This window comes from Nicotiana attenuata, unplaced genomic scaffold (genome assembly GCF_001879085.1).
Source record: "Nicotiana attenuata strain UT unplaced genomic scaffold, NIATTr2, whole genome shotgun sequence".
Lineage (NCBI taxonomy): Eukaryota > Viridiplantae > Streptophyta > Magnoliopsida > Solanales > Solanaceae > Nicotiana > Nicotiana attenuata.
In genome coordinates this window covers 231,547-243,493 of record NW_017671019.1, presented here as the reverse complement: position 1 = coordinate 243,493, position 11,947 = coordinate 231,547, and the positions used below count along the sequence as shown (strand labels likewise).

Genomic DNA, 11,947 nt, shown 5'->3' with positions numbered 1-11,947 from the left:
TAGGCAAGCCGATTCAACACTAAAAACATAAAGGTCATTTTGTAAATTCATTTTCAAACCAGTTATGATCACAAGTCTTTCATTTTAATATAACAAAATGCGCGGAAAAACAAATACGCAAATACATCCACAATGCCCGATCCTGGTGTCACTAGTCATGAGCCACTAAGATATTGTCCAGTATTGTCTATTCAATACAAGAAAAAGACTGAAATAAATAACACTAAGGATAGGAAGGAGAAAGGCAGGGCTGGGAACGCCGTGCAACTACCTTGCTATCTCCGAAAATACTCAGAAGCTGCTGAAAGCTCACACTCTGATGCTCTGGCACCTGGATCTGCAAACAAGGTGCAGGGAGTAACGTGAGTGCGCCAACTCAGTAAGTAACCAAAGTAAATAAAGGCTGAGGGCAGTGACAAGCATTTTAATAATATACATAATCTAACATAGAATCTCAATAGAAACATCAAAGTCAAATCCGTAGTTCAAATTCTGAACATCTCGTCGAAACTCCAGTTTTAATGAAAATTATTTAAAACAGTTGTTCAATATTTTTTAATAGAGGCTCAGTATAAAAGAAGAGTGAAAACGGTAATTTCATAAACAAGCCCCTCGGGCAAAGTATCACTCATATAGATATAGCCCCTCGGGTTACATTCTGAAATTCCAAATAAAACTAATTCAAATTTTCATCGAACTCCCGCAAAATTGAGATATAAACTTCCAAGGATATTCTTAATCATTTGCAACAATCCCCAATCTGAAGAAATAATAATTTCGTAAAATTAGATTTTTAAATTCAAATCTTGAAAACTTTTTAATGATTGTCAAGGAAGTTCTTAATGAAGTTTACATATAGTTAAGGTGTGTATATCTCTCTTTGCGTTAGCAATCGTAAGTTGTTAACTAATTGACAACTTGGATTCCCTGTCGATTTCATTCGCTTGAACTTTTGTCAACAACACCCCAACTTCTGGAGCACACCTAGTTCAGCATCTTGGACAATTAGTATTGTTATCTTTTGGAAGTAAACCTATTATGACAGATATTTTTACTTGAAATTTCGGTCCGTACTTTAAAATTAGATGATTCTTAAAGTTAAAGAGTCCACGCATATGAAATGTAGTGTGAGTGGAAGAAAGAGAGAACATGAAAGAAGATTGGAATCTAATATGTTATTTTGTATATAATTGATAAATATGTGTTTGTTAGGTAATTAAATGAAAACCTTACTAATAATGGTAATATTTAGCTATAGGTAAAAAAATTCTAAATGGGAAATGAGTTGTCCTCGGGTTCTGTTCCCGCCAGAGTTGAGGGTGTTAATGGTTCGGTTCAACCGATTATTTTATAAAATTTGTACCATACCAATTTTTTGATTATTCTATTATCTATTATCAAAATTAGGCTTTTCGAAATTATCCCAATCATATCGTTTTCTTTTCGGTATCGGTACGGTTCCGTTAATTTACAGTGTTTCTTTAAATGTCATGTAAAATTCACCAGTAAAAGTTTAATGCAATAATAAATATACTTTTTTAGGACTTAGCAAAACTCTCTAAACAGTTTTACTGTTTAAATAGTAATGAATTAAGAAAACATGAAAGATGACTAGAGAATAGTTCCATCAACTACTCTACAACAACATAAAAGAAACTAAACAAAGACAAAGAAAAGATAAATCCCACGAGTAGAATTATATTAACCAAGCTGTGACTCAAGAATAAAGTCTATAGAAGATTAAATATTCAAAAAGATAAATCTAATCGTACAAAAGGAAATATGTTTGCTACTTATAATTGTTAGAATACTCTGTGTCTTGTTAACGGAAATAATTTTTTTTTCAGTATAAATAGCATAATAGGTTTGAGAATTAGGATTTTGATTTTAATTACTTGTTGGCTTGTAACCATTTTTTATAATTCTAAAGCCGAAGGGAAAATTTAATGTTTTATTATTTTTAAACTTAATATATAAATATACTTTACACATATAAATTTATTCGGTACGGTTCGATATTTTTTCCAGTATACTTTAATAAAATTAAAAAAATACGGCTATAGATTTATATAAATCCCTATGATTTTATTTATTTAAAAAAACCTAAAAATCCATTTATTTTAAATATTAGTATTTTTTTCCAATCCAGAGAATAGTCTCCCTAGGGTGATTTTAGGCGCCATTTCTTCTTCGCACCACTACTCGCTCCTTCTGAAGAGAAACCCAAACAAAAATGGCGTCTTCCTCTTCCAAAACCCTAATGGATCTATTCAAGCAACCTGCAGCAAAGCGGTTAAAACGGGTCTCCTTGCCATCTTCCGCTGACAACTCATTCTCATCTTCATTGTCGGGTGAAGACGGCGGCAACAAAGACCCCAAAGATACAATGCTAACGTCCGAGCAAAAGTCGAGAATGGAGTTCAATAAATCGCTTGCAAAGGCCAAAATGAACCTCAAACTATGCTCTGATAAAGTCTCCAAGTTAAACGCAAATGGTCTGTTAAATATTGCTCCTTTCACTTTTCTTGAAAAATTATATTTGGTTCCATTGAGATTGTGTATTTACTAACTTGGTCCTTATTTTCACTTGAAAAAGCTTGTTTCACTTTCTATTTTGTGTTGTTTTTCCAGTTAGTTGGTAGATTGTGATGCATTTTCAATGCCACAAAAGGTTTGAACGACCACATTTTAACTTCATCCTCTATTTTACTCCTCTAGAAAAACAATTTTCAAATAAGAATCTGACATCTTTCTCAAGAAATATTGAATAGATTATATTTTCACGCTGCCTATTCTGGTTATAAATATTGAAGTGGGCAAGCAAATTGAGTGCAAAAGAGTAGCTGATTATAAAGTTTTTGATGTTTGGACATATATTTGTGGTACATGTTCTTTTTTCTTTAATGTTTAGATGTTCATGTTGTTAGCAGTTAGAAAAACACATCATTGAATTGGATGAATTTCAAAATTACGACAGCAAACCAAGCCACGAGATAGTTTAGGCTCTTGTGCTGTAGCTTGACAAAAGAAAACATATTTTTTCTGCAGTATTTGTTAACTACTCGTGAGATAAATGTACAAATTGAACATTTTCTACTTATACTTAATATTTGATTTTTCTTGTGAAAGAGCAAAGTAGGCCTTCAGTATCAAAAGTAAGATAGCTACTCGCAGACCAATTTGTTATATTCACTCTTTATTTTAAGATGTCGCTCTGTTTTCTGTTTCATATCCATTGGTTAAACTGCCTATTCCTTGCTAGGCACTGAAAAGGCATCTGTTGTGTACCAATTGTTAGGTGATGGCATAGGATATGTGAAGTTAGAGGAACTGTTGGTTGAGGAGACATGGTTGGAAGCACTGCCAGGGGAATTTCAGAAGCCCTATGCAAAGAACTTGTGCAGATTTCTTGAAAAGGAAATTAGTGGTGGTGTCCCAATTTACCCCCCACAGCATCTGATTTTTAATGCTCTTAATACTACTTCATTTGACAGGGTAAAGGCTGTCATCATAGGACAGGTAGAGTTTCTAGTTTGAAGGTAGCATTCACATGTTACTAATAGTATGTTCTCAAGGAATGACAACCTGTATACACATTGGTTTGAATTGAATGCAACTTTACAACCTTACCCAAAAAGAGACAGTAAACTATCACACAGCACAATGCACACATGATAATTGGTTTTTAGTTTTTGAAATGCAACCATCTGAAATATCAAGATGTTATTAAGTTCCTCTATTTAATGCATTTGATCATTTAAAACACCAAAGTTCTCTTAACTAAAAATAAAATACAAAAGTTGCTTTGGTTCTCTTTACAAATCTCCATTAGCTATTTGGTTTTCATCTTCAAGAATTCGGTAATGAAGCTACACTGATATTTGGAGATATTTTTGCCTTCTAGAAGCATTTTTCTAACTTATAGCAGCATGATCCTTTTTCAATGTGATTTCAGGATCCGTATCATGGGCCAGGTCAGGCAATGGGCCTCTCTTTCTCGGTGCCTAGAGTTGTGAAAGTCCCTTCGAGTCTGGTGAACATATATAAAGAACTTAAGCAAGATTTGGGTTGTTCAATACCACTCCATGGAAATCTGGAACAATGGGCTTTACAGGTGCTTCTGAACTTCTTGCTGGAACTTTTCATCTACTTTATGAGTATCATATTAATTTGTTTTTTCTACTGTGCTTTACTTATCGGTTTGTTCAGTCAAAAGCTACGAGTTGTTACCAGTGTCTTAAAAGGCATTTTCGGGGCGAGGTGAACCAAAAATAGGTGATTGTGGGGGCGAAAGTCTCAAAAGCCGTACGCCCAACAATTTGGGGCGTACGCACCGGCGTTGAGGTGCGTTTTTGCAGTGAGGAGTAAGCCCAAGAGACTTTTTCAAATTAATATAAAATTTGCTTAATAAGTTTTTAATATAATACCGTAATTCTCAAAAGTCAGCTTGTAATTACTCAAAAGTTTTAAAAAGGAACTGAAACATTAAATTTAAAAGTCAAGACCTTTTTTTATTTATTGCTAAAAGCCCTAATTTATGATTTTTCCCAACTCTTTATCTTGTCCGCTAGTCTGCTGCTATCTCCCAAAAGCAACAAATAATCATTTTTTTTTGCAAATACAAAGAAAATTCCGTTCTCCTCTATAGCAACAAGTTCAAAGTTCAAGTTGCAGGTTGGTCATCCTTTTTGTTCCTCCATGTAGAAAACTTTATTCTTTTCAACTCAAATTACTTGTGCTTGTAAGTAGAATATAATGGATTATTTTGACTATTTTTTTGTGGGGATGAAGCACATCTATATATATTTTTCACTTATTTATTGCTTTCTTCAATTTTTATACAATTTTACCTATTTAAAAATATTTTTTGAAATTATATTATTTTATAAAATATTAAATATTAAATATCCATGGGGCTTACGCCCCGTGCCTCGAGGCTTACGACCTCGTTGAGGCATATGTAGATTGCCTCGCCTTATGCCCACGCCTTTTAAAACACTGGTTGTTAACTTGACAATTTTCACAATCAGTCCTTTGGCATATTTTATACATGGCATGATATTTGAAGCAACACCGACATACCTATTGTAATCCCACAGTGGGGTCTGGGGAGGGTAGTGTGTAGAGGTAGAGGTAGAGGTAGAGGCCGGTGATAGTTTATGAAGCATGGTCATAATTCTACCACTATCCACTTCCGATCTCTTTTACTTTAACTCACTAAAATTTATCGTTGATATTTAAGCAAAAATGTGACAGCATGATATTTACTCTGTTTTGTTTACTGCAACTTTAAATTTCAAGATAAACTAATCAAAGATCCTTGATTTGTTCTGTATCAAGACCTCATCATTTTTTAAGAGTTGGGGCCAACGATCGAGTACATGGTGATACTGTAGTTTCTTTACATGATAGTGCAATAGTGGTGGATCTTATCTCTAAGTTGATATTTATGTAAGCTTATTTGATAGAAATGACATAACAATTTGATAAGTAGTTTAAAATTTGAAACTTGTGAGTTTTGGTAAACTAAGACAATACAGTACATGGTACACCCTGGGTTTGCAAAGACTGGTGTCATATTCAGTGCTAAACTGTCACACAAAGCCGTATATCATAGAAATTCTCAACTTACACCACTCCCCCGTAGCTTTGGTATTAGGCAGAGATGTTCCGGCTAACTTGCATACTTGAAAGCATGCTTGCTTCTTGTTAAGGTAACAAGGTTTCTATTAGAGCATACTTGGCCTAGATTAATACTTAGTTTAAGCAGGAAATTTGAGTTGTTCATGATTCATTATTAAATTTCTTTAAAATGAAACTGATGCTTCCTGCCTGTTATTCATATCAGCAGCAATAACTTTATAAACCACTTTCATAGCCTTTTATGCCCCAAAAAATAAAAAAACTGATGTCTCCGCACTTTTATAGCCTTCCTATATTTTTCTTCCTTTAAGTAATTCTCTGACATACACCATGTTGCTTTATAGGGTGTTCTGCTTCTTAATGCTGTTCTTACAGGTAAAACTTCCACCTCTTCAATGGTTTTATATATTGGTCTGCACACATTCTTTTTGGATTCTTTTCTTCTCATTGCTTTTTGAGACTATATTATATGGCTATTCCCACAAATGTACTTGAGAAGATTAATTTCAAATGAAGTAAAAAAAAGATTAACTAAAGTAGTATCTCTATATTTCTCTCCATCTCTTTCTCTCTACATAGATCAGTTAGGGGTGATTATAAGATCTGAGAATTTGATTTGGGAAAAAAATGAGAAAGTCATCGTAAAGTAGGTAGAAGAGTGATTCAGAATTACTTTCAAGATAAATTTAGATGTTTGTACTAGGTTGAAACATGAAACATCTGTGCCTACTGTATCAAATTCGCTGTATTTTGTAATCGTATTGTTAGACTATCTGTCATATTTCAGGCTTTATTTATGCTCAATTTTATTTCCTTCTTTTTAGATTGCATGCACATGACTGAAACATAAAGATTTACAGACGTGAAATCTATAATAAAGAATTTGCATTATATTGTCATGAATTGCTTTCTATCTTGTCCCATGATGCGTTGACGGTGCTCCATAATACTGTTGGAAGTCTTTCAACTCCTTGTACTATGGGGCGCATTGGTCTTAGCTGCACTAACTTACAAGCACTCTTATGCCTTCGGCCCACTTATTAGTGGCCGCCCATGTGCATGCCACAAACAAAGCCTGCCGTATGCCTTCAACGACCAACTATCAATATTATGCCAAGACATGCCACAAGCAAGAGAATAAAAAGCAGCAGGGCCCCGCTTCGCTTAAAGCGTGAAGCGTGAAATGAAGCGCTCCACAATATTAAAGAAAAAAGAACAAAATAAACCTTGCACAAAGACGATATATGTAAGCAAATGTTTAATTTAAAAACTAAATAATAGACAACACAAATTCCTACAAAGGGCAAAAAAATTAAAAAGTATAAAATGGATTAACATCCTATTTTTTTTTTTTTACAAGATTGTCAAAATCTCTAAGTCCATACCATCATTATATTGCTCATCATCTGCTTCGTTTTCATCTTCATTTTCATCAACTAGGGATAGACTTGTAGCTACTTTTTTTCTCCTCCTATGTAAGCTTGAAGTACTTCCCTTAAACCATAAATGTTCTCTTCAACTTCGCTTGCCTTTGCAACATCGCCCCAAGTGAAGTTAAAATCTCCTTCAAATACTTATTCATGATTTTCAGAGACTTCAGTTAGCTCTTCATTATTCTTATCAGTATTGTCCAAACAAATTGGATCAATTCATTGCAAGCGTCGTGACAACGCCTCAATATTCTATTGTATTTAGCGAACACTAAATTATGAGATGTTTTAGGGTTAGTCTAGCTCTCTTCGTAGTATGAATCTATGAATGAGTTTTGGCAAATAATTAGTAAAAGTTAGGACAATTGAGATACAATTTAGTTATTCAATATACTAAATCGTTCTTCGTACATATTCAAACATGCTCTAATTCCTTTCACATCCAGATGAGCTACAAGTTAGACCTAAAACTTTGACAACAAACTTTGGAAGAACCATATTGCTTTCATAGTTCAAATGTTGAAGTAGAACAAATATTCAAAAGTTAATAAATATAAAGAAATAACTTAAAATTTAAAGCTATAAAGAAACATAGAAGCACTCACTCACTTGGTGACCTCTTCTTTCTTTGTCTAACAACCATTAGATATCCAAAAAGTCCCTCAGCATTCTTGTAAATACTAACTCCGTTATCTTATGTTGCTCATATTCATCAAGACCAACTTACCAACAAGTCGTATAATCACTTTCACACTTCTGCATTTAGTAAATCCTTTTCATTGTTGTCATAAAAGAGTCCCTTTCACACTTCTGCATTTAGTAAATCCTTTTCATTGTTGTCATAGTATTCCCAAACAAGGAGAATATTTTGATGGAATTAGTAGAAGAGTCGCTAGCATAAATGGATTCAAGAAACAAACTTCCTTTTGGAGAATATATTGATGAAATTAGAGGTCCTTATCTAATTAAAGAGGTGGAAGGGACAAAAATATTGTGGAGGATCATAAAATAGAATGGAACAAGTATGGACTCCATGTGCAGCGCATTGTATAAATTTGATGTTCGGTGACATTTTCAAAGATCGAACCTTCACTACAATTTTTGCTTAGGCAGTTAAAGTGCATTCTGAAGTTAGTAAACTTTTATTATTGAATATGATGAGGAGATTCACACAACAAAGAAGTTTCGTGATACCTGCCAAGATAAGATTTGCTACTGCTTTCTTGACCTTGCATAGGATGCACTTGCAAAGGAACAATTTGAGAAGGTTGTTCACTTCATAAGAATACACCACTAGTAAATCTGGAAAGAAACTACAAACATTATTGTTTCTCCTACCTTTTGGGATAATGTTCATGCTTTGAAAATCGATGTTCTTTTGATTAAAGTACTTCGTTTGGTGGATGGGGAGCAAAAACCACCAATTGACTGCCTTTATGAAGCTATCTATAGGGCTAAGGAGGCTATTCTAGCATCATTTAATGATGAAAAAAGATATAAAAAAGTCTTTGAGACCATCGATAAAAGGTGGTCAGATCAACTTCATCGACCTTTGCATGCAGTTGGATATATGTTGAAGCCGGAACTCTTTTATGATGTGAGAAGGATTTACTAGATGCAGAAGTGTGAAAGGGATTCTATAATTGTAATTGTAGTTGGTCGCTAATGAAAATGGGCAACATAAGATAATTGAGTTAACTAGTACTAGACTAACCCTAAAGTGTCTCAATGATCTAGTGTTCATTAAACACAATAGAAAATTGAGGCATGTGTACGACGCTCACTATGTAATTGATCCAATTTGTTTGGACAATATTGATGAGGCTAATGAATGACTACTTGGAGTCTCAAAAAATCATGAAGAAGTATTTGTTGGAGATTCTAATTTCACTTGGGGTGATGTTGCAGTGGTAAGTGGAGTTGAGGAGAACATTATGGTTTAAGGTGGAGTATTTCAAGCTTACATAGGAGGGAAAACGAAGTATCTACAAGTCTATCCCCTAGTTGATGAAGCTGAGGAGCAATACAATGATGGTGATGGAATTAGAGATTTTGACAATCTTGTAGAATTATATTTTGATCCATTTGTCTTTTAGTTTTGATTTTGCTTGTCCTACGGAGGATTTTGCTCAATCTACTTTGTCGTTTTTTAGTTGAACATTTGCTTATTTATATTGTCTCTTTGCGAGGTTTATTTTGGTCTTTTTTTAAAAATTGCGCTTCAATTCAATGAAGCGCGCTTCACTTCACGCTTTAAGCGAAGCAAGGCCTTGTCGCCTTTTTGCGCTTTCAAAATCACTAGTAATGAGATAGGTTTCTATTTGTACATGTATACAGATGCTTGACATTATATGGACAAATCACTTACACCAGAGTTTGCTGGATGAATGCTTTATAATGTTATTTGCTTTTCTTTTTAAGTGAAGAGTTGTAGTGATACTCTTGTCTTCTACTAATCACTAGCATTTTAAGCCTTTTCTTTTTCCTGATATACTTTCAGTTAGGCATCACCAGGCAAATTCTCATGCAAATAAAGGCTGGGAGCAATTTACAGATGCTGTCATCAAAACAATTTCTCAGAAGAAAGAAGGAGTTGTTTTCATTCTGTGGGGAAACTATGCCCAAGCAAAAGCCAGGTAGTTCATCACAAGCATGCTAATACTCTATTAAGCATGTTAAAAATCTGATCAAAAATCCCTACTTTATAATAGTTAGTCTCAAGACGTCTTAGTTGTTTTATGGGCATCACTTGTAATCTTAGCCTTTGATGGAGAACTATATCTGCAACTTTAGATGTTCAGTGTGTTCAGTATAAGGATAGGGAAATGATCTGTAAACATTTTTGAATGTCCAATAGCGGACTTCAGGTAAAATTTTAGAATTTCCTGTGAATAAATCTCTTTGCTTTGCTTCCATCTTCAGCTTCTTGCTGGTACTTGTGGAGAGCCATTTGATTTAACTATTAGCATCTAATTTAACTAAATTATATGTGCATTGATTCTTAACTGGTGGACCTTGAAGAGGAGTAGAAGTAGAGCATGTATTTATCATTTGCTTTCAGAAGTTTTATGACTGAAATCTTCACTCAAGCTTAGATCTCCAAATCTTAAAATTACCCACTGCCAAGGATTTTGTTTATAAGTTTTCCGTTAATTCTTCAGTATCATCAGAGTGGTTGCACCTTGTGTCAAACTTGTTATATATCCCTAAAGTGATGGCATCTTGAATATTTCACTGAATATTCTTTTTCTCACCAGTCTTACTCAAATTCGCAGTTTTAGATTAAACGTAGAATGCCATCATCCAAATCAGTGCTCTTATTGAAGGGTGCATAAGGAACTCTATAGAGAAGGTGCACCAGAATATCATCCGAACTGGTGCTCTTTTTGTTCAGGTCATACTTTTTGAAGAGAAAAACATTGCACTCGTATAGTTTCTTCTAACCTGCTCGAAATTTCAGAGAAAATAGCTGGTCATTCTTATCCCCCGAACCCCACTTGTGGATTACACTGGGCTTATTGTTGTAGTTCTTATTCTTCTTGAGTTGGAACAATTTTGTTATGTTATGTTTTTTCTTTTTTAAGAGAAACGGTTACACCATCAACACCGGATTAGTAGACCTATTTCACTCCGTATAATTCTTTCTGATTTTTCCTTTCCTTGTCTTAGAAATAACATGCTGCAGATTACCTGCAGCTAGTTGAGGTGACACCCCGTTGAGTTATCCCTGGTACAACTTTAGATGTTAGGCATTGATTTTCCATTTTTATTCTGAAAAGGTTTTAGTTTATGATTCAGGTAATTGATTTGGATGTCTAATGATGATTTCTCAAAATGTTTTTTAGTTTCTATCAAAAGCTCAAATTTAAATTTAGAAGCACTGGAATGGAATTGGGCTGTTCGTTTCTACTTTCTTGAAGTTGATTGGAAATTCTGCTGATGAGGTTCAAGTGGGAAGTCACGAACCATTCCTTTTCCCTCCTAATTAATCGTTTTCAAACCTTTTTCAGGTTAGTTGATGAAACAAGGCACCATGTTCTCAAATCAGCACACCCTTCTGGTTTGTCTGCAAACAGAGGCTTCTTTGGATGTCGGTGTGTTTCCTTGACAATAGAAACTCATTTCAACTGAAATCTCTAAGCATTTCATGCTTTTTGTAGATCCGAGTGCTGTAATCATGTTATATCAGTTTACTTGTTACTGTTGCATTAAATATTTATTTTCTAAACATTCCTCATTATGTAATAAAAAATATATTCATGGAAGGGGGAGGGACGACAACATGAATGATGCATAAGAGCAACCAATCTGCCTTTTTATTTGTCAAGAGCCTGGTTTCCTCTGAAATCACAATTTCTTTTCTCTCCCACCCACAAAAAAGACAGGGAATTTATATCACGGTGATCAGTCAAAAAATAGGTTATTTTTTTCGTCATCCATGAATGTGTCTGCAACTCTGCATTATGATTGCCTTCTCCCGTCTCCTCTCCTTCTGATTTATTCTTTATTTGTTGTGTCAGAAAAAGAAAAAATTATGGATCAGCTTATTGTCAGAATCTTCCTATGTAAAATGATATGATTGTTTTTGGTCTTGTTTGCATGGGGCAGGGAGCTCACAGAAATAGTGCCCAGAAATAGTAATGCGATTGGATGAATTTCTTTTGCTAGAGTGCAGTTGCATATGGTGTCACAGTGACCAATATCCACCCATTTACTCATTACTTGAGGAGATGCCATCTTCTAACATGAGATTTCTGCGGTTTTTCTGTAATGACATGCTTTAACGTTCCCAAGCATGCCTTAGTTTTCTTTAATTGTTGACTGATACGTTGTGGTAACTAGAGTATGAATAAGGTCCTCTACCCCCCCCCCCC

At 34.4% G+C, this 11,947-nt stretch overlaps 1 protein-coding gene across 1 annotated transcript in view; it reads left to right on the top strand.

The window, feature by feature from the left end:
- Window positions 1-2,130: 2,130 nt before the first annotated feature.
- The window catches only part of LOC109205291 (uracil-DNA glycosylase, mitochondrial), an 11,094-nt gene continuing 1,277 nt past the window's right edge, over window positions 2,131-11,947 (top strand). Inside the window, exons 1-6 of the mRNA XM_019367993.1 lie at window positions 2,131-2,495; window positions 3,299-3,519; window positions 3,956-4,114; window positions 5,988-6,018; window positions 9,574-9,709; window positions 11,084-11,167. Coding sequence (XP_019223538.1) covers window positions 2,234-2,495; window positions 3,299-3,519; window positions 3,956-4,114; window positions 5,988-6,018; window positions 9,574-9,709; window positions 11,084-11,167 — 893 coding nt within the window. The 5' untranslated portion in view covers window positions 2,131-2,233. The remainder of the gene's footprint in view (window positions 2,496-3,298; window positions 3,520-3,955; window positions 4,115-5,987; window positions 6,019-9,573; window positions 9,710-11,083; window positions 11,168-11,947) is intronic.